The 24130-nt window shown below is 41.3% G+C and overlaps 1 protein-coding gene across 1 annotated transcript in view; it reads left to right on the forward strand.

Moving 5' to 3' along the window:
• Positions 1–24130, forward strand: part of CENPI (centromere protein I) — a 161959-nt gene that overhangs the window by 10938 nt on the left and 126891 nt on the right. Inside the window, exons 5-7 of the mRNA XM_075834239.1 lie at positions 285–392; positions 12542–12590; positions 17265–17311. Of these exons, the coding sequence (XP_075690354.1) occupies positions 285–392; positions 12542–12590; positions 17265–17311 (204 nt within the window). The remainder of the gene's footprint in view (positions 1–284; positions 393–12541; positions 12591–17264; positions 17312–24130) is intronic.

Here is a 24130-nt window from a genome sequence, read left to right on the forward strand (position 1 = left end):
CCGAAGATAGGGCATGTCGCTTCTTTTTCCCGCGAGGCAGTTTTACTGCTCGCGGGAAAAAGACGCCGACGCCTCCCATTGAAATCAATGGGAGGCGTTCTCGGGCCGTTTCTGCCGAGTTTTGCGACGCGGTTTCCGCGTCAAAAAACTCGGCAAAATACCCCGTGTGAACATAGCCTAAAACACTTGTCTATTTAGGAACATACCGGGGTTTCTAATTTGTTTATAAACACTGTAAACCATATTCTAGTCTTCAGGTTAAAGTATTGTTTATCCTCTTGCAGATCCTTTTTATTCGCTGGTTAATCTCCGTGTTTGATCTGATTTCATGCAAAGATGTCCTCTCCTTGCTTTACAACTTTTTCTTCGGTTTTATACTGGATGACAAATTGGTAAGAGACCTTTTTTTTTTTTTTTTTTTTTTTTTCCTTTTTTTTTTCTCCCTCTGCGGTTATTTAAGTCCAATAAGCACATTAAGGGAGAAGGATCAAAACTAGCGCTTATTAAAAGTGGGAGTAGTTTGCCATACCAACCAATCGGATTATACCGTTTATTTTTCAGAGGCCCTTCGGAAGATAAAAGCCGCAACCTTATTGGTTGCCATGAGCAACTACTTCTCTTTTCCTTTGCACCAGTTTTGATCTCCCTATTGAGTATTTATAATGTTACTTGAAATGGGACATGTACGTGATGTTCAACCTTCCTCAAACCTAGCTGTTTGATCTAGAGGAATGCAAAACAGACATCCGCTGACCAACTTTGGTTTGAGGCAGTTGGACATTTTCCTTCGATCAATTCTATATAGTTTATTGCTAAATCAATTATAGCTCTCAATGCTATTTGTCATTGGATAAGTATCTTGCACATTTTTTTATTCTGAGGTAGGCCATTACATTTTTGGTCTACTCCAACTGTAAAGAAGCCATTACTATATTGATGTTTGAATCATGTGTATTAATATGTAAAACAAGTTTAAATCGCTAATAAAGTGGTGAAAAATAGATAGTTTTTTAAAAATAAAAAGCATTACTGTCACCTACATTATAGCGCCGATATCCTTATGTAGGAGATAGGGCACTTATAATGTGGTGACAGAGCCTCTTTAACTAGTTAAACTAGTCATACTAGTTAGAAATAGCAAAAATACTTTCTATCTTTAATATTTGATATTACATAGTTAGTATGGTTGAAAAAAGGCCCATGTTCAACCAAGGGATGGGAGAAGTTATAGAACTTTGTTTAAACCCTGTTGGTCCAGAAGGAGGTTTAAAAAATAAATAAGTAAACATAAAAATTATCCATAAGTCATTAACCAATCTTCTAGCTTTGTCTGCTAGCACTGACTTTATGGTCGGGAGTTACGAAAACCGCATAGCCCACTGAGCTGTTTCCGTAACTCCCATTGTAGTGAATAGCCGTTACGGAAGCAGCGTAGCATGCGATCTACACGGTTTCCGTAAGTACCATTCAGTTCTATGGGGCTTACGAAAACAGCGTAGCTCATAGTTACGCTGTTTTCACCTTTCGTGGTCGGAATTCAGCCGACACACAAAGATGTAGAACGAGGTTTAGGGTCCCTGTTCTAGAGATAGGTGCGGGTCCCAGAGGTGAGACCCGCATCTGACATTTATGACATATCTTGTGGATATGTCAAAAATGGCCCTCGTGGGAAAACCCCTTAAAGACGCAATCTTGATTTGGCCTTAAAGCTCAGAGCCCATTTTTCAAATCTGACATATTTCACTTTTATGTGTAATAATGTCGGAATGCTTAACCCATTTGCTCTCAGTGACTTACTATTCCGTCATGGTAACGGTAGCGTTCGCGCTCCATGACTGAATAGTACGTCACGGGAGGAACGGCCATTTTGGCCATCCTCCCGACGCATACAGGAGCTGTGACGGCTGCTATTTCGTACAGCAGTTGCCGCAGCTCCTACAGCGGGGACAGATCGCAGTGTTTTTCCACTGATTAACCATTTAGAAGCCGCGTTCAATAGCGATCACGGCTTCTTAAAGGTTAAACTACATTTGTCGGCCCGCTACACGATAGCGGCCGGCGAAGGTGGCTTTTGCAACCGGAGGCCTAATAATGGTGTCCTGCTATGTCATCGATGGAAGCATAGTGGGTCCTGACTGTCAGGACCCACTATGCTTGCTGTCAGTGAGTAGCTGACCACTCTAATACACTGCACTACGCATGTAGTGCAGTGTATTAGAATAGCGATCAGAGCCTCCTGCCCTCAAGTCCCCTAGTGGGACAAAGTAAATAAGTGAAAAAAAGTTGTGTATAAATAAGAAAATAAAAGTTTTAAAAGTAAAAATCCCCCTTTTTCCCTTATCAGTCCTTTTTATTATTAATAAAAAAATAAACAAACTATACATTGGTATCGCCGCGTCTGTAACAACCTGAACTACAAAAGTATTTGGTCCTCTAACCCGCGCGGTGAATGCCATAAAAGAAACTAATAATAAATAATACCAGAATGACCATTTTTGTCATTTCACCTCCCAAAACTATGGAATAAAAAAGTCGCATGTACCTAAAAATGGTTCTGATCGAAACTACAGTTCGTTACGCAAAAAACAAGTCCTCGCGTGGCTTTTTTGATGGAAAAATAAAAAAGTTCTGGCTCTTAGAATAAGGTAACACAAAAAGTAAATGATTTTTTTATAAAAAGTATTTTATTGTGCAAACGCCATAAGACATAAAAAAAACGATAAACATCTGGTATCGCCGTAATCGTATCGCCCCGCAGAATAAAGTGAATGTCATTTATAGCGCACGGTGAACGCTGTTAAAAGAAACTAGAATAAAAAACAATAGTAGAATTGCTGTTTTTTAGTCAACACGCGTCTTCAAAATAGAATAAAAACTGATCAAAAAGTCGCATGCACCCCATGAAAACTACAATGAATTCCTCAAGGGTCTACTTTCCAAAATGGGGTCACTTTTATGGGGTTTCCCCTGTTCTGGTACCTCAGAAGCTCTGAAAATGCGACATGGCGCCCAGAAACCAATCCAGAAAAATCCACATGGAGCCCTGCTGTTTGTCCAACCTACAGTGTATGACCACATGTGGGGTATTGCCGTAATCGGGAGAAATTGCTTTACAAATGTTGGGGTGCTTTTTCTCTTTTTATTCCTTTTTCAAAATTAAGAATTTACCTTTTAGTGGAAAAATTAGATTTTCAATTGCACATCCTAATTCCACAATTTGAGGCAAAAAAATCTGTGGGATCTAAATGCCCACTATACCCCTCGATAAGTTCCATGAGGGGTGTAGTTTGCCAAATAGGATCACTTTTGGGTTGTTTTCACTGTTTTGGCACAAGACCTCTTCAAACCAGACATGGTGCCTAATAAAAAGGAGGCCTCAAAATCCACTAGGTGCTCCTTTTCTTCGGAGGCCGATGTTTCAGTCCATTACCGCACTAGGGCCACATGTGGGATATTTATAAAAACGGCAGAATCTGGGCAATAAGAATAGAGTTGCGTTTCTCGGGTAAAATCTTCGGTTTTACAGAAAAAAATTGAATAAAAACGATTTTCTGACAAAAAATGAAATTTGTAAATTTCACCTCCACTTTGCTTTTAAATTCCTGTGAAACACCTAAAGGGTTAATAATCTTTCTAAATGCTGTTTTGAATACTTTGAGGGGTCTAGTTTCTAAAATGGGATGTTTTATGGTGGTTTATAATATATAAGCCCTTCAAAGCCACTTCAGAACTGAAAGAGGCTTTTGAAATTTTATTAAAAATATGAGAAATTGCTGCTTATGTTATAAGCCGTGTAACGTCCTAGAAAAAAAAAATGTTTTAAAAATGATGCTAACATAAAGTAGACTTGTTGGAAATGTGAACTAGTCGCTATTTTGTGTAATATTACCATCTGTCTTGAAAGCAGATGCATTTAAATTCAGAAAAATGCAATTATTTTTTTCAAATGTTCTCTAAATTTTGCTATTTTTCACAAACGCTGAATATATCTACCAAATTTTGCCACTAACCTAAAGCCCAATGTGTCACAAGAAAAGTCTCTGAATTGCTTGGATAGGTTTAAGCATTCTGAATTTATTACCACATAAAGTGAAATATGTCAGATTTGAAAAATAGGCTCTGCAAACTAGGCTGCGTCCTTAAGGGGTTAAACCTATCCAAGCGATTCTGAGATTGTTTTCTCGTGAGACGTTGGGCTTTGTTAGTGTCAAAATTTGGTTGCTATATTCAGTGTTTATTTGTGAAAAATAGAATTTTTAGGAATTTTAATGCATCTGCTTGTAAAACAGATGGTTAGAACACCCAAAATAGTCACTAGTTCACATTTCCCATATGTCTACCTTTATGTTGGCATCGTTTTTTGAACATTCTGGGGTTTTTTTCTAGGACGTTACAAGGCTTAGAACTATAGCAGCAATTTCTCACATTTTGAATAAAATTTCAAAAGCCTCTTATTTTAGGTACCAGTTCAGTTCTGAAGTGGCTTTGAGGGGCCTATTTATTAGAAACCACCAGAAAACACCCCATTTTAGAAACTAGACCCCGCAAAGTATTCAAAACCGCATTTAGAAAGTTTATTAACCCTTTTGGTGTTTCACAGGAATTTAGAGCAAAGTAGAGGTGAAATTTAAAATTTCCTTTTTTTTGCAAGAAAATTCTTTTTATTCTGTTATACAGAAAAAAATGGAAGGTTTTTACCAGAGAAACACAACTCCAATATTTATTGCCCAGATTCGGTAGTTTTTTGAAATATCCCACATGTGGCCCTAGTGTGCTGGACTGAAACACCGGCCTCAGAAGCAAAGCAGCACCTAGTGGATTTTCAGGCCTCGTTATTAGGCACCATGTCCGGTTTGAAGAGGTCTTGTGGTGCCAAAACGGTGGAACGCCTCCAAAAGTGACACTATTTGGCAAACTACACCCCTCAAGGAACTTTCCGAGTGGTATAGTGGGCATTTAGATCCCACAGGTTTTTTGCCGCATTTTGTGGAATTAGGCTGTGCAATTTGAAAATCACATTTTTCCGATTTAAAGGTATGAATTTTTAATTTCGACAAGGAATAAAGGAGATAAAGCACCCCAACACTTGTAAAGCAATTTCTCCCGATTACGGCAATACCCCACATGTGGTCATAAACTTCTGGTTGCACAAACGGCAGAGCTCAGAAAGGCAGGAGCGCTATTTGGCATGTAGATTTTGCTGGATTGGTTTCTGGGCGCCATGTCGCATTTTCAGAGCTTCTGAGGTACCAGTACAGGGGAAACCCCTTAAGTGACCCCATTTTGGAAAGTAGACCCCTTGAGGAATTCATTGTAGTTTCATGGGGTGCATGCAACTTTTTGATCAGTTTTTATTCCATTTTTAAGAGGCGTGGTGACTAACAGCAATTCTACTATTGTTTTTTCATCTTTCACCGTGCGCTATAACAGATATATTAACTTTATTTTGCGTGGCGATACGGTTACGGCGATACCTTATGTTTTATAGTTTACTTTGTCTTATGGCGTTTGCACAATGAAATACTTTTTATAAAAAATCATTTACTTTTTGTGTTGCCTTATTCTAAGAGCCAGAACATTTTTTTTTTTCCCCATCAAGAAAGCTGTGCGAGGACTTGCTTTTTGCGTAACTAACTGCAGTTTCGATCAGGACATTTTTTTTAGGTACATGCGACTTTTTGATCTTTTTATTCCATTTTTTTGGGAGGTGGAGTGACCAAAATTGTGATTCTGGTATGGTTTATTCTCTTTTAGGGCGTTCACTGCGCGGGATAAATAACAAAATGCTTTGTATTTCAGGCCATTACGGACGCGGCGATATCAATTATGTATAGTTTATTTTTATTAATAATAAAGGACTAATAAGGGAAAAAGGGGGGTTTTTACATTTCATTACTTTCAAAACTTTATTTTTATTTTACACGACCTTTTTTTTTTTATACTTTGTCCCACTAAGGGACTTGAGGGCAGGAGGCCCTGATCGCATGTGTAGTGCAGTGTATTAGAGCTGTCAGCTACTCGCTGACAGCAAGCATAGTGGGTCCTGACTGTCATTATTAGTCCTCCGGTTGCCATATCAACCATCGCCGCCCGCCATCATGTAGCGGGCCATCGATGGTAGTTTAAGCCCTAAGAAGCCGCGATCGCTATTGAACGCTGCTTCTAAGGGTTTATTCAGCGGGGACAACGCGATCGGTCCCCGCTGACGGAGCTGCGGCAACTGCCGTACGAGACAGCAGTTGGTGCAGCTACTGTATGTGTCGGGAGGACGGCCGAAATGGCCGATCCTCCCATGACGTACTATTAGGTCATGGAGCGCGAAAGATGGAGTTACCATGACCTAATAACTCCTTCCCGCTCCTGGACGTACAAAGTGTTTTTGCCCTCCCTCCCAGCCTGTTTGTTTTTTTACAGTATAGGTAAAATGTAACACTATTGTGATCACTGTTACCCAGGTTTTCACGAACATTAATGTTCCCAACAACCTCTGCATTATTAGAAATGACCAGATCCAACAGAGCTTCACCTCTAGTCGGGTCTTCCATAAACTGGCCCATAACATTTTCCTGCAACAGGTTGAAGAAACTTCTAACCTTTGCAGTTGAAGCCGAACCATGACACCAATTAATATCCCAGAAATTAAAATCTCCTATTAACACTACAGTACCAGCCTGTGCAGCCCGTTCCATCTGTTTATATAGCTGTCCTTCCATCTCCTCAGTTATATTAAGGGCTCTATAGATTACACCAAAAATATTTTTCAGTGTTTACCTCCCTTTGTAATTTCACCCCAAGGTTTCAATCTCCTCCGAATATTCACCCTCTAATGTCTCTTTCACACTCGCCTTCATATCACTTCTCACATACAGACATACACCACCGCCTTTCCTATTTGCCCTGTCTCTCCAAAATAGTGTAAAACCCAGTAGATTTACAGCCCAGTCATGAGGAGTCTAGCCATGTTTCAGCAACACCAACTATATCTGTATGCTCTTCCAGTACCAAGACCTCCAACAAACCCATTTTGCTTGCTAGACTTCTGGCATTTGTGAACATACACTTTAAATTGCCTTTAAATTTTTCACATTCAGTATCAGAAATGTGATTCCTTTTTTGTTTTTAAATCCTTTTTAATTGTGTGGCCATATTTATCTTCAGTGTTTTCTAACACCTTATCCTGTTGTCTAATCCTCTCCCCACAGTCCATTTCTCCACCCCCCAATATGGTCTGACGGTCCCCTCTCTAACTAACCTAACTACCCGTTTCTTTTCTACATGGACCTCCGTCCTCTGCCCTAGTTTAAATACTCGTCTAATCCTTGCTAGAATTCTCTCCCCCAGCACAGCAGACCCCATTCCATTCATACACTCAACATTGAAATTGCAACACCAAGAAAGAAAAAAGTTTTGGGATTGTGGAAATCACAGAATCAATAGACCTGTTAATGATATGCAAATGATAAAAAATGGAAACAAAGTCTTACAATCATCTCATAATTCAGTAGAGTACGAGCGCTATGCCCAGAAATACATGCACTTGCGCACCTTGGCATGCTTTCAACGAGGTTATTAATTGCTATGTTATGGTTCTGAGGAATGTTATGCCACGCTGAATTCACTTGGGCATGCAAATCATAAAGATTGACTGCTAGCATCTCTTTGCAATTGCTGACCAATGACACTCCAGATGTGCCCGATGGGAGACCCTGCAGGCCATGGTAGTATGTTTAGGCCACGCAGGTTGCTCACGGTAGCATGACCAACATGCGGCTTGGCGTTATCCTATTGAAAAACTGTTTCTGGGACACTTTGGAGAAATGGTCGTACCACTGGTTCCATGACCAAATTCATGTAACTCTGAGCTGTTAGTGTACCTGAAATGAAGATTAGAGGGGTCCAGCTACTGTACATTATGGCCCCCCCCCCCCCCACACCATAATCCCAGGAGTAGGACTAGTGTGACGTTCCCTTGTGAAGGCCTCTTCATGGCGTTGCCAACGTGGTTCTTCCCACCAATCTCCGGCTGTCATTGCATCCGAGACAAAAGTGACACTCCTCGCTTAAGAGGATAGACCTCCATTCCAGCCTCCATTCATGTCCTGCTGTGCACTATGATAGCCTCTGAGAGCAGTAGTGTGTGGTCATTGAAACACCTATAGCTGGATGTCTGGCTCGTAGCCGGATGTCGTCCAAACGCCTTCTGATGGTTTGTGTCTACAGTGGTTGCCGCCTTGGGCTTGGGATGTGACGTCAAATTTCACTTGCAGTACAGAATGGATCACTACACGCCTTTCTTCCAATCAGATGATCCGTCTTGCAGTCATTCCCTTTCGCTGTTGTTCCCCCAATCTCCAGGACACACAAAGTTGAACAGTGCTGACATCTCGGCCCAGGCGTGTAGCGATCTGCCGGAGTGATAAACCAAGGTCTCCCAGTTCAAGGATTCTGTCCCTCTCCATTTGTGAAACGTGGCGATATCTGGCACGTCGACTAACAGGAGGCATGGCACAATCATCCTACACCACTTGATCTGATTTTTGAGGTTTCATGTGTATAAAAGAAACTTTGCTTCAAATCTGGCTTCTATGCCCCTCCCACATATCACAGATTGGCGCTAGATGCTTGAAAGTTTGATCATTTTCAGATCTTGGGGACACCTGCGACTTACTAAATTTGCATAACCGTATGGCTTGCCGCCCTTGGTGTCTGAAATTTCAATGTTAACGAATGTAATGTATGTGTATACACACACTACTTTTCCCTAGGGCTCCATTTCCTAGAAGTGAAATAGCAAGGCATCAAATAAATAAACCAATGGGAGCATAACCTTATATTGATTTGGGTATTTATTTTTTTATATTTTAGTATTATATATTTTTATTTTCATATTCCCGGAAAACCCCTTTTAAGCCATGCATTTAACTCTCTGAGCTCCCGCTGTCTTTCCTGTGATGCGCATGGCACAGGCAGTATTCCAGATAATACAACCTTGGAGGTCCTTCCCTTCGGCTTGTAGGCTAGTTCTTTAAAATTATTGTTAAGGCTCCTCCACCTACCATGTATTCGATCGTTGGTACTCACATGGACCACGACAGCTGGATCATCACCAGCCCCTCCCAGTAATTTATCCACCCGTTCCACCACATGCCAAGCCCTGGCACCAGTGAGACAGCAAACCATTCGGTTGAGGCGGTCTTGGTGACAAATTCTATCCGTCTTCCTGATTATGGAATCTCCTACAACTACCAATTGTCTTGCCTCACCTGTATTACCATCCCGCCGACTACTAGCTGGGCTGTTCTCCTGGCTGTTAAGGAGATCAGTATCTACTAGGGCTGCTATTTCTGAGACAGACACCCTCGCATCATCACCCAATTTAGCAATTTTGCTTGGAATAACAGAAACTGGATTGGCCTTCCTTTTCTTGGTCCCTAACTACAGTAACTCAGCTATTTGCCTGGTCCTGCTGACCCATGTCTTCACCCTCCAGATCTATCCCAGTAACTGCTTGCTCATCGCCCTCAGTGTTGCATTTTGCTCCACCAGATCTCTAATGCGAGCTTCCAGTTGAACAACATGCTCACATCTGCCACAGAGATATTCACCAGTTGTGCATACATATGACAAACTGTGCACTGAAGAAAACCTCCATTCCTGCTATCCATTATCACAGTTACAAAAAAACTGAACAATTAAAGTAAAAGAAGAGTACTTACAGGGACTTTTATCCCTCCCTTTAACTTCGGTTTATTAAAGAGGCTCTGTCACCACATTATAAGTGGCCTATCTCCTACATAAGGAGATGGGCGCTATAATGTAGGTGACAGTAATGCTTTTTATTTAAAAAAAAAACTATCTATTTTCACCACTTTATTAGCGATTTTAGATTTATGCTAATAAGTTCTTAATGGACAACAGGGCGTGTTTTACTATTGACCAAGTGGGCGTTGTACAGAGGAGTGTATGACGCTGACCAATCCGTGACCAATGAGTGTCATGCACTTCTCTCCATTCATTTAGTCAGCGCATAGGGATCCTTTTAGATCGCTATGTGCTGTTTTATACTAACACATTAACAATACTGAAGTGTTTAGACAGTGAATAGACATTCCACGGGATGTCTATTCACAATTTCTGCACTTTTACTGTTTCTGTGGTAGTTACAGCAGAGCAAGCGTAATCTCCTTGTAACCTGTCATCTACAGCGTAATCTCGCGGGATTACGCTTGCTCTGCTGTAACTACCACAGAAACAGTAACGAAGTGCAGAGATTGTGAATAGACATCCCGTGGAATGTCTATTCACTGTCTAAACACTTCAGTGTCGTTAATGTGTTAGTATAAGACAGCGCATACTGATCTAAAAGGATCCCTATGCGCTGACTAAATGAATGGAGAGAAGTGTATGACGCTGATTGGTCACTGATTGGTCAGCCTCATACACTCCTCTGTACAACTCCCACTTGGTCAATAGTAAAACACGCCCAGTTGTCCATTGAGAAACTCATTAGCATAAATCTAAAATCCCTAATAAAGTGGTGAAAATAGATCGTTTTCTTTAAATAAAAAGCATTACTGTCACCTACATTATAGCGCCCATCTCCTTATGTAGGAGACAGGGCACTTATAATGTGGTGACAGAGCCTCTTTAACTCCACTTATGCACAAGCCACTTGTCCAGCAAGCCCAGTAAAGCCATGAGCACATGCAGAAGACTAGTAACTAGTAACTAAGTACAGTACGTTCGCATGAATAGGTTTTACGAAAACCCCATGTATTTGCTCCAGGAAAAAACTTGGTGTCTTTCAGGCCATTCTGCTGATTTTCTGATGTCAAGTGTTGCTTTTATTTATTTATTTTTTTCCATATTCCTGCTATGCCATTTGTGTTCTCCGCTGGCAGAATTTGCATATAACGCATGCAGATTTGATTGGGACTTCAGGTCACTCCACACAAGATTCAATCTGCTGTGTGTGCACATGGCTTTACCACTAGTTATTCCCCATGACTATTCCCTTCCTATCACTGTTTTCATATTATCACAGTGATGGGATTCAGGAAGTGGTTTATATAGGTCTGGTAATGATTTGGTTATTGTATATACTTTTGTGTTTAGCACATAAATCCGACATTCTTTTTAAAGGGAACCTGTCACCAGCATTCACCTATTAAACCAGCAATATCTGGTGGTAGCGGGTGAGAAATAAATTCTATATAACCTATAATTGTCTTCTTAGTCGGCTCTGTAGCTTTAGTATTCAGCTTTTTAGTGTTCCCGCACCGTATGCTAATGAGCATAAGAGTCAAATCTTCGTTTGAAAAGTCATATCTTCATTCCTCAAGTCTTTCCGAGTTTACCCCGCCTTCTTTTGATTGACAGCTCCTCGCCTTCCCCCAACACACTAAATCTCTTGCTTGTGCATTGATGTCCTCTTCTGGTGTGTGCGCACAAAGGGACACCGGATTATTACGATAAAAAGCGTGAAATGTTTGCAGACTGGTATTTACAGTCTAAAGAGGAGTTGCGGAGAGGGGATAACGGCAATGAACTGTTGCTAGCGGCCAGTGAGGGATAAGGAAAGTTCAATTGGTGAAATGCTGGTGACAGGTTCCCTTTAAAGAGGCTCTGTCACTACATTATAAGTGCCCTATCTTCTACATAATGTAATCGACGCTGTAATGTAGATTACAGCAGTGTTTGTTTTTTTTATGTAGAAAACAATCAATTTTGACGGAGTTATGACCTATTTTCGGTTTATGCTAATGACTTTCATAATGCCCAACTGGACGTGTTTTTACATTTTGACCAAGTGGGCATTGTGGAGAGGAGTGTATGATGCTGACCAATCTGCGTCATACACTTCTCTCCATTCATTTACTCAGCACATAGTGATCTTGCAAGATCATGATGTGCTGTCATTTACTCACACATTAACGTTACTGAAGTGTCTTGAGAGTGAATTGACATCGCTTCCAGCCAGGACGCGATGTCCATTCACAATCCCGACACTTCGGTAACGTTTGTATGGAAGTTGACAGCAAGTGTGTAGTTGACAGCTTGATGCTGATCACTATGTGCGGAGTAAAGATCACTAGATCTCGCAAGATCACTATGTGCTGAATAAATGAATGGAGAGAAGTGTATGACACTGATTGGTCAGCGTCATACACTTCTCTCCACAACGCCTAGTTGGTCAAAAAGTAAAAACACTCGCAGTTGGGCATTAAGAAACTCATTAGCATAAATCTAAAATAGGTCATAACTCCGTCACAATTGATAGTTTTTCTAAATAAAAAACACTGCTGTAATCTACATTACAGCGCCGATCACATCATGTACAAGATAGGCCACTTCTAATGTGGTGACAGAGCCTCTTTAAGGCATTACTATAAACAACTAATTACAACCTGTAAATCCTCACCCTCCATTGTGGTTTTTCCACCTCCTGCCTTTTTGCTTTCCAGAGGTGCCTGAATGCAGCATAGTAAATGTATTTGGATGTGTGAAAGGTTTTAATGTGTTTAATTTATAACCCCTACAGTGCCCGATTTTATGTCATCTGCTCTACCTGCTAACCAGAAAGGAGCATGGTAAGGGAAGAATGTGTCTGCAGATAATTGTGTATATAATGTGTTGCCTGTCAATAGCAGAAATGTGAATATCTGCTTACACGCTAGTCTGAATTATTATCTGATCCTATTATTCCCTATATTACCATATTGGCTGTAACAAGTTATCACCCTCTCTATCCACTGATAACTGGATAGATGATAACTGTTAGATCGGTGGTGGTCCAACTACTGGGACCCCCACCGATCGCCAGAATGGGGTCCCTTGTCCGACCGCTTGCCAGGAGGAGTTGATTGGAGCAGCTGTGGAAAAGGACTGACTAACATGCTATTCTGTTTAATGTACCGGGGAGACAGCCAGACACCTGAGTATTTATACTGTTGCAGCCTACACGTGAGGAGTTAATCAATGTCAATCCGTATACAATGAGAACCCCCCCCCAACGATCTAACAGTTACCACCTATCCAGTGATTACTTGTTACAACTGGAATACCCCTTTAAGCTCAGTCCACATGTGGCATAAATGTTTCAGATTTTCGATGTGTAGAAGAATAAAATGTAGTTTCTTGTAATGTGCTTTGACATTACTGCTGAATCCCTACATATTTATTCTTCCTTTTTGATTTACTGAATCAGATCTATATTTGAGCAAGAAAGCACGTGGACCTTTCCCCAGCAGTATTTTGACTGGCCATAATCCTTCTGGCGTTTGCAGTACACACATTTTTGATATTTTGTTTGCCGATGGAATTTTCTGGTGGGTGACTCTGGTTGCCTCCAATTTGCTACTGGACATTCAACCTCTTTGCAATATGTATAAGTCAGGGAAAGCTAGTGCATTTCTGGCAAAAATGTTGTTTACTTAAGACAAATAACTGACACCCTGCTGCAATGGCAGGGACCAGAGCTAGCTCTGGTCCCTGCCACTAACCCATTAGATACCGGGATCAAAAGCGAACGCGGCACCTAGGTGGCTTTCGTATGCATTGCAATACATTGCACTACCTACATAGTAAAATAGCAATCAGACAGTTGGACATTCAAGTCCCCTCATACGTGCTTTTCTGTTTACAAACCTCCAAACGGAGTGTCAAAATGATGGCGGCTGCAAGAAAATCTCGCAGCCGCGCATCATACACTGATGACACACGCAGCTGTTAAGTGCCTTTTGCGCACGCAAAACGCCGCGTTTTTTGCGTGTGCATAACGCACACGCTCGTGTAAATCCGGCCTAAGGCAGATAGTTATACCACACAAAATAGTGACTAGTTAACATTTCCCATTTGTCTACTTTGTTTGCATCATTTTTTGAACATCCTTTTAGTTTTCTAGGACGTTACAAGGCTTATAAGTTTAGCAGCAATTTCTCATTTTCAAGAAAATTTCAAAAGGCAATTTTTTTAGGGAACAGTTCAGATCTGAAGTAGCTTTGAGGGCCTTATATATTAGGAACCCCCACAAATCACACCATTTAAAAAACTGTACCCCTTAAAGTATTCAAAACAGCATTTAGAAATTTTCTTAACCCTTTATGCGTTTCACAGGAATTAAAGCAAAGTGGAAGGGAAATTTGCAAATGTCATTTTTTTTTTGCAGAAATTCAATTTTAATAAATTTTTTCTGTAATACACAAGTTTTTTACCAGAGAAACACGACTGAATATTTATTGCCCTGATTCTGCAGTTCTTAGAAATATCCCACATGTGGCCCTTGTTGTGCTACAGGCCTGAAACAAAGGCCCCAGAAGCAAAGGAGCACCTACTGGATTTTTCGGCCTTCCTTTTTCTTAAATTATATTTCAGGCACCATGTCAGGTTAGAAGAGGTCTTGTGGTGCAAAAACAAAGGAAACCACTCAAAAGTGACTCCATTTGGGAAGCTACACCCATAGAGGAATTCATCTAGGGGTGTAGTGATTATTTTGAACACACAGGTATTTCATAGATTTCATTAGAGTTGGGCAGTGAAAATGAGAAATTACATTATTTTCCAATCAGATGTAGCTTTACCTCAGATTTTTTTTTTTTTTTTTTCAACAAATGAATGAGGAAAAGCACCCCAACATTTGTAAAGCAACTTCTCCAGAGTACGGAAATACCCCATATGTGGTAATAAACCACTGTATAAATACACATCAGGGCTCAGAAGGGAAGGAGCGCTATTTAGCTTTTGGAGTACAGATTTTGCTGGATTTTCTCGGCACCATGTCTCATTTGTAAAGCTCCTAAGGTACCAGTACAGTGGAAACCCCCCAAAAGTGACTCCATTTGGCAAACTACATCCATTGAGGAATTCCTCTAGGGGGGTAGTGAGCATTTTGACCTCCACAGGTGTCTCATAGATTTTATTACAAATGGGCAGTGAAAATGAAAAATTACATTATTTTCCAATAAGATGTAGCTTTAGTTCAAAATTTTTCATTTTCTCAACAAATAAGAGAAAAAGCACCATAACATTTGTAAAGCAACTTCTCCAGAGTAAGGAAATACCCCACATGTGGTCATAAACTGCTATTTGGACGCAAGATGACCAAAAAATAAAATGCTGTCATTGTTTTTTATTAAAAAATGTTACGGTGTTCACCGTGCAGTAAAAATAATGTGACATTTTTATAGATCAGGCCGTTCCGAACGCAGTGATACCTATTATGTAGTGCAGTGTATTGTGACTGTCATTCATCATCTGACAGTTAGCGTATTAGGTCCTGCCTCGGGCAGCACCTGATAGGCTTCCGTACCTGGGCAACTAGGAAGCCTAGCAATGGCTTCCTGGTTGGCATAGCAACCATCGCCACCCGCGATCCATCGCGGGGGGTACAGAGGGAGCTCCCTCCCTCTGTCAACAACTTCAATGCGGCGGACGCCATTGACAGCCGCATTGAAGGGGTAACTGCCATCACAGGGGGATGTCAGCTGTGTATGACATCTGACAGCTGCTGAAGATAAAGCGCACACAGCTCCTGAGCTCGCTTTATCTACAGGGCGTGACTGTACGCCCGTGTGCGGGAACTAACTTTGAATTTGGACGTACAGTTACGCCCAAAAGCGGGAAGGGGTTAAGTAATTTATTCTTTTTTTAAAAAATAATAATAATTATACGTAATTGGTATCGCCTCGTCTGTAGTGACCGAGCCATAAAAAAAAATATATATTTTTATATTTATCCCGCGCAAAAAATAAACATTCCAGAATTAGTTTTTTGGTCCCCATGCTCGTCTCACAACAAACAAGCCCTTCCTCAGCGCCGTAGATGGAAAAGAAAAAGGTTATGGCTCTCAGAATAAGGTGACCCAAAAAACATGTTTTGTTTTTAAGAAAAAAAACGATTTTATCGTGTAAAAGTAGTTACAAATATAAACTATAGAATTGGTGTAGCCATAATTGTACTGACCCACATAATAAAGTTAACGTGGAGTGTGAATGCCGCGTTACAAAAAAACCATACAAGAATTGTGTTTTAAAATTTTTCCCCAGCTTGTGCCACTGTAGACAAACGCCCCAAAAATTGGTAAAAGGGTTCTCCCGGGTAAGTTGTTGACATATATGTGGCAGTAAAGAGCCGTGCGAAGGCTTATTTGTTGCAGGACAATCTGTATTTTTCATTGGTACCATTTTGGGGTACATGCGATTTTGTTTTTTTTTTTTTTTTTTGTTAGCACTTTTTATTACATTTTTTTGCAAGCAAGCTGACCAAAAACCATCAATTCTGATAATGATGTTTTTATTTTATTTTTTTGCAGCGTTCACCGTGAGCTATAAATGACAATTTTACTTTATTTTGCGGGTTGGTAAGATTACGGTGATACCATATGTATATCGTTTTTTTTTTTTTTATGTTTTGCAGCGTTTGAGCAATAAAATCACTTTTTTTTTATAAAATTCTTTTTCTGTGTCACCATATTCTGAGAGCCATAACTTTTTTTATTTTATTTTTTCAGTCAAAGCTGTGTAAGAGCTTGTTTTTTTGCGGGACGGGTTGTAGTTTTCATCGATACTATTTTCCGGTACATGCGACTTTTTGATCACTTTTTTTATTCTCTATTTTGGGAGGGGTGGTGAGCAAAAAATAGCGATTCTGATGTAGTTTTTATTTTTATTTTTTTTGGGGTGTTCATCGTGCGGGAAAAATAACATAGTTTTATAGTTGGGGTCGTTACGAGCGCGGTGATACCAGATATGTGTACTTTTTTTTAACGTGTTCATTTTTTCCTATAATGATTTGTCTTATAGGAAAAAAAGCAGTGTTTGTTTATATAACTTATTTTTACACTTTTTTTTTTTTTTGTAAACATTTATTTATTTATTTTTACTTTTTTCACTAGTCCCACTGGGGGACTCGCTGCTAGAGTACATTACACTACATACGTAGTGTAATGCATTCCAACTGTCATTGTGACGTGACAGTCACACTGACAGGAAGCCTCGGGGGACCGGCCGGAGGCTGCTCCTCCGAGGCTTCCGTACATGGTCATTGTCTGGCCTCCGATTGCCACGACAAGCATCGGCAGCCCCCACAATCACTTTGTGGGGGCTGCCAATGTGCTACAAACCCCTTAAATGTGGTGAATGCAATCTGTCTGGGCATTTATGGGGTTTATTGCCGAAATCAGCGGCGATGGTCCGCTGACCGGCAAGACTGGAGTGTCTGCTGTCGGGGACATTAAAAACATTTATATTTATTTATTTTTCTTTCAGTTAAACCGTACAGAGTCCGAAATCTACTTGAGCTTCAGAGCAGAAAGGTATGAGCCGCTACATTATAACACAATATTGATGCACACCAAAAAATATTTTTGTATAGGTTTCAACGTACTTGGACCTTTTTTTAAATTACATTAGCTTTTTATTCTCGACATAGAGTGAGCGTATTTTTGATAAGCCATGTCTTACGTCCAGACTTGGCCCATTGACGCCACTTTTTGGAAGCCCCTTGTTTCCTGAAGGACTCCACAGGGCTTTCATATCTTCCCAGTCTAAATCTCCTTGCACAACCATCTGCCACTTTTTAAGCACTTTTCAATTATTATCCTATCCTTCTCTTTGGTCTCAGTGGGGTCTCAACTTTGCACCCAAAAGGACATGCCCTCACAACGGTCTCCTTAATCTATGGATGGTTGAGGGATGAGATGACTAAATCTGGGACCCGAGGGGCAATGCTTGGCAGGGCTATCTCTGCTGCTATCTCTTCTCCTATCTCTGCTCCTTTCCCACCAGGTGCCTACAGTAGCCTTTTCTAGCCATAGTAATCTTTGCAGCCTGTGCACTGCCCAGGGGTATTGCTGCAATGGCTGGGAAAGCCGCCAAAAACGTGGAGAGAGCGGGAGCAGTGGACAGTGACTTCCAGAATAGTGCAGGTGGAGAGTTGTCAGCGAGGTGGAGGATAATTTGGCAGCATTACAAAATGGTTCTCGCAGACATGAGCAATTAATTGTTGCACTCCTGACCAAGACGGACGATATGGAGAATCGTCTAAGTCGTAACAATGTTTGAATTCGTGGGGTGCCTGAGAGATCTGAGGGGGCGAACCCTACAGAGTATTTTAAGACCTGGCTCAAAAATATATTTGGCTCAGAAGTCTCTTTTTCCATTGTATGTAGTGGAGAGAACTCGAAGGGTCCCAACTGGTCTGTTACTACTGGACATCCCTTCGCTCAGTGCTGATAATATTGCTCTACAACAGAAGCAGGTCAGACAATGCCGTTGATGGGCACTGACTGGCGTTCTATCCCGACTTTTCGTCCAAGGTGCAGAAGACAAGGGCATAGTTCCCCAGGAATGTGAAACGTCTACTCCGCTGGTTTGGCTTTAGGGCCACCTCTAAGGGTGTTATCGAAGTAGCCTCCCCAGTCTTTACCCTTTCAACCCCTATATAGAGATCTGGTCTTTGCTGCGTGGTCGCTACCTCTTTGTGGTCCGAGTGGAGTCGCTGTTGGCCCAGCGAACCAGGCGCTGCAGATGGTACCTTAATGGATGGAATCTTCAGGCTGGTCACCGACAGTTGGAGGCAGACGGGCAGCTGGATGGAAGCTGACAGCGGATAACTGGACAAAGGTGGGTAGCTGAACACAGACTGGCGGCGAGTAGCTGGACACTGGCTAACGACTGGTAACTGGATACAGGCTGATAACAGAAAGCAATAGTGGACTGGAATCTGATGTACACAGGAGCCTTTGCAGAATACATCACCATCAGAGACTGGTACCTTTCATTGCAACAGTAGAAAATGCAAGACCTGTACCAACATCTTGTCATCAAACACCATAAAATCACTGGCACGTTCTCAGGTACGTCCTCGAATGTGCTGTACATGATACCGTGTACAAGGTAGGGATGCACGGTGCATCGAAACTTTGATACTGTTTCGATACTGTGCATCCCTAAACGGTCCGATACCGCTATTTCCTGTATTTCGATACTGAGCTGCGCAGTGTAATTCAGCCACAGCCCCGCTCCTGAGTCATAAGTTCGCGAGGTCAGGATGATGCGATGCGGCCAGCGCTACACTAATGAGCGGCGGCACTAAAGACAGAACATGGCGGGCGCTCTACAAAACACCCCCATGTTCTGTCCTCAGTGCCTGAACTGCCGCTCATTAGTGCATCGCCGGCCGCATCACCTCATGCTGACCGCGCACGCACTTCCTGTCAGGAGCGGGGCAATGGTTGTATTACACAGCCGCAGCCCCGCTCTATAACGGCAGAGATCAGAGAAACCTCTCATCTCCGCCGTTATTCCCCTGAATGCTGCGATCACAGCTGACTGCAGCATTCAGGAGAAAATGAGAAGGGGGATGCCCCTGGATCGCGTCACAGGGAATTCCTGTGACGCGATCGAGGGCAATACCATATATGGGCAGACAGCCCAGGGTCTATTGACGGACCCCAGGGCTGTCTTACCATATTTCATGTTGTTAGGACATACCCAAGTATGTCCCAACAACTGCCTGTGTGCTATCTGTCCACAGGCTAATGTACTGGCACATATCTGATATATGTCAGTACATTAAAGTTTAAAAATAAAGTAAAAACAAAGTATTGTTAAAATTAAAAAAAAATACACATTCACCTTTTTGACAATAAACATTAAAATAAGTCTCAATACATAAAATATACACACTCAGTAATGGCGCGGACAACAATGTTTTTGCATCATTTATGATGTGTACGCTGTAAAAAAATGAAATAAACACGGCTTTCATTCACTTATTAATGTGAGGCGCGAGGTGCGATGAATTTAACCTCCATGTTCCTCACATTAAGGGTATGTTCACACGGCCTATTTACGGACGTAAATCGGGCGTTTTTCCCCCGAATTACGTCTGAAAATAGCGCCTCAATAGCGCTGACAAACATCTGCCCATTGAAAGCAATGGGCAGACGTTTGTCTGTTCACACGAGGCGTATATTTACGCGCCGCTGTCAAATGACGGCGCGCAAATAGACGCCCGCGTCAAAGAAGTGACCTGTCACTTCTTTGGCCGTAATTGGAGCCGTTATTCATTGACTCCAATGAATAGCAGCACTAATTACGGCCGTAATGGACGCGGCGTTCAAGCGCCTGCACATGCCGGTACGGCTGAAATTACGGGGATGTTTTCAGGCTGAAACATCCCCGTAAATTCAGCCGTTACGGACCCCCGCCGTGTGAACATACCCTAATAGTAATTAACCCCATCATGTACCTCACACATTAACCCATTATGACTGAGAAACATGATGGGATTAATTACTATTAATGTGAGGCGCATTCAAAATTCATCACACGTCGCGCCTCGCATCAGAAAACGGAAGAATTTTTTTTTTGTTACTGTTGGCAAAAGTATCGAAATTGGTATCGAAATCGCAATACTAAACGAAGTATCGGTATCGAAGTCCAAATTCTGGTATCGTGACATCCCTAGTACAAGGTGCATCAATAAAGGAATCTATGATGGAGAAACAAAACAAAAACCACAACCCAGAATGAATCTACACAGACTATAAAACAGCAGCTGGATACAACCGTGGAAAACACTTCTTTGGACCAGACCACAGTAGAGCAGATTTAAAAGTCTTAATACTGAAGGGTCATTTTAAGAACGACAGAGAAGAATTTGGGAATTCAAGCTGATGATAAAATTCCAGTCATTGACACAAGGCCTCAACCTAACACCTGGATTTATGAGCCACTACATGGAAACGTCACATCTCCCATCAGACTGACTTCAGATCCCTTAAAGGGAATGTGTTGCCAGCAAAACATGTTTTTTTTTTTTTAATTAAGCATTTAGTGTGTAGGTGATTAAACATTGTTCAATTTTTTTTTCACGAGTCAGGAAATATTATAAATTAGATTCTAATTTATAATATTTCCCATTGCTGGTCACTAGATGGAGCTATTCCCAAAATTGCAGCATTGCATGTGGTAAAGCAACCACATTGCTTTTTGCTGCAAAATTGGGAAAAAAGCACTCGCTCTAGTGAGCTCTGAGAATCCCCCCCCCCCCCCCTCCTTTATCCTGGCTAGTGCCGGGATAAACGAGGGGATTGAACGGTCTAACCTCCTACACTGTGTGTCGCCATTTTTTGAGCTAACACACAGTGTAGAAGGTTAACATACAGTAGTAAACACACACACACACAAACACGAACATACATAGAAATCTCTTACCTGCTCCTGCCGCCGCGGCTCCCTCCGGCCCGTCCGCTCCGTCTGCTGCCGCTGGTCCAAGTGCACAAGTCCGGAAGCCGCGACCGGAAGTAGTAATCTTACTGTCCGGCCGCGACTTCCGGTCCACAAGAAAATGGCGCCGGACGGCGCGCATTTCAAATTGGACTGTGTGGGAGCGGCGCATGCGCAGTTCCCACACAGACGGTGTACGCAGAAGTGGATGGGACGGGACCCGTTCGCAGTCCCTATGGGACTGTGGCTGCTGTATTCCAGGTCTGTATGTGTCGTTAATCGACACATACAGAAATGGAAAAAAAAATGGCAGCCCCCATAGGGAAGAAAAAGTGTAAAAATAAGAAAAAGTAACACACAAACACACAAATTAATCCAAACGTTTTTAATAAAGCACTAACATCTTTAACATATTAAAAAAAAAATCGTGATGACACTGTTCCTTTAACTCCTAAGACATCACCCCTATAACCTCAGTTTTATTGCTCCGGCTTATCTTAATGATGGATCACCTATTGTACTAATTGTGTAACATATTAAATGTTGTTCTCTTCTCGAAGTCGTTCATTTGTAATCTTGCCTGACTATAGAGCCTGTGCGCTGTGAAAGCCGCATATATTTCATTTTTCTGGTTAGCTAATAAAGGTATCATGCCTACAATACTTTTTGTCTTTTTTTACTACATTTCAGGAGGTTTTTCTACAATGGGTTAAAGAGGCTCTGTCACCAGATTATAAGTGCCCTGTCTCCTACATAATCTGATCGGCACTGTAATGTAGAGAACAGTGGTTTTTATTTTGAAAAACTATCATTTTTGACCAAGTTATAAACAATTTTGGATTTATGCTAATTCGTTTCTTAATAAACAACTGGGCGTGTTTTTACTTTTTACCAACTGGGTGTTGTACAGAGGAGTGTATGATGCGGACCAATCAGTGACCAATCAGTGTCATACACTTCTCATTGTTCCAGCCCAGCTTCTTTCACTGCACAAGCACAATGTAACAATGAGAAATGTATGACACTGATTGGTCAGCGTCATCCACTTCTCTGTACAACACCCATTTGGTAAAAAATAAAAACACGCCCAGTTGTTTATTAAGAAACGAATTAGCATAAATCCAAAATTGTTTATAACTTGGTCAAAAATGATAGTTTTTCAAAATAAAAACCAATGTTATCTACATTACAGTGCCGATCAGATTATGTAGGAGATAGGGCACTTATAATGTGGTGACAGTCTCTTTAAAGAGGCTCTGTCACCAGATTTTGCAACCCCTATCTCCTATTGCAGCAGATCGGCGCTGCAATGTAGATAAGAGTAACGTTTTTTTATTTTTAAAAACGAGCATTTTTGGCCAAGTTATGACCATTTTTATATTTATGTAAATGAGGCTTTCTAAAGTACAACTGGGCGTGTTTACTTCTTTTACTAGCTGGGCGTTGTGTATAGAAGTATCATCCACTTCTCTTCACAACGCCCAGCTTCTGGCAGTGCAGACACACAGCGTGTTCTCGAGAGATCACGCTGTGACGTCACTCACTTCCTGCCCCAGGTCCTGTGTCGGACGAGCGAGGACACATCGGCACCAGAGGCTACAGTTGATTCTGCAGCAGCATCGGCGTTTGCAGGTAAGTCTGCAAACGTTGCTGCTGCTGCAGAATCAAATGTAGCCTCTGGTGCCGATGTGTCCTCGCTCGTCCGACACGATGCAGGACCTGGGGCAGGAAGTGAGTGACGTCACAGCGTGATCTCTCGAGAACACGCTGTGTGTCTGCACTGCCAGAAGCTGGGCGTTGTGAAGAGAAGTGGATGATACTTCTATACACAACGCCCAGCTAGTAAAAGAAGTAAAAACGCCCCAATGTAACGAACACAATACACGCCCAGTTGTACTTTCACTTTAAACACGCCCAGTTGTACTTTTGCAAGCCTCATTTACATAAATATAAAAATGGTCATAACTTGGCCAAAAATGCTCGTTTTTAAAAATAAAAAAACGTTACTGTAATCTACATTGCAGTGCCGATCTGCTGCAATAGGAGATAGGGGTTGCAAAATCTGGTGACAGAGCCTCTTTAACCCCTTAATGACCGGGCCATTTTGCGCGTTAATGACCAAGGATTATTTTTTGTTTTTTCACGGTCGCATTCCAAGAGTCGTAACTTTTTTTTTATTCCGTCGACATTGCCGTATAAGGGCTTGTTTTTTGCGGGACGAGTTGTATTTTGTAATTGTACCATTTTTAGATGCTTATAACCTATTGATTAACTTTTATTAACTTTATTTTAGGAGAGAATTGAAAATAAGCCGCTATTCCAGCATTGATTTTCACGTTATAAATTTACGCCGTTTACTATGCAGCGTAAATAACATGTTAACTTTATTCTATGGGTCGGCACGATTACGGGGATACCAAATATGTAGAGGTTTTATGTTTTCTTACGTTTGCACAATAAAAACCCTTTTAGAAAAAAAATTACTTGTTTTTGCATCGCCGCATTCCAAGAGCCGTAACGTTTTTATTTTTCCGTCGATGTGGCCGTACATGGGCTTGATTTTTGCGGGACAATGTATAGTTTTCATTAGTACTATTTTGGGGTAGATAGGACTTATAGATTAACTTTTATTTTATTTTTTATGGGGGGAATGGGAGAAAAGAGAATTTTACCGTTGTTTTTTGCGTTTTCTTTGAACGCCGTTCATCCGGCGGTTTAATTAATGTGTTAATTTTATTGGTCAAGTTGTTACGATCGCGGGGATACCATATATGTGTATGTGATTTGTTTTGACAGTTTTACTAAATAAAACCACTTTTTGGGCCAAAAAAGTAGTTTTATTTGACTTTGACTGTAATTTTTTTTTTTTTTTTTTTCACAAACTTTATTTAAAGAGGCTC

This window comes from Rhinoderma darwinii, chromosome 8 (genome assembly GCF_050947455.1).
Source record: "Rhinoderma darwinii isolate aRhiDar2 chromosome 8, aRhiDar2.hap1, whole genome shotgun sequence".
Taxonomy (NCBI): Eukaryota; Metazoa; Chordata; class Amphibia; order Anura; family Rhinodermatidae; genus Rhinoderma; species Rhinoderma darwinii.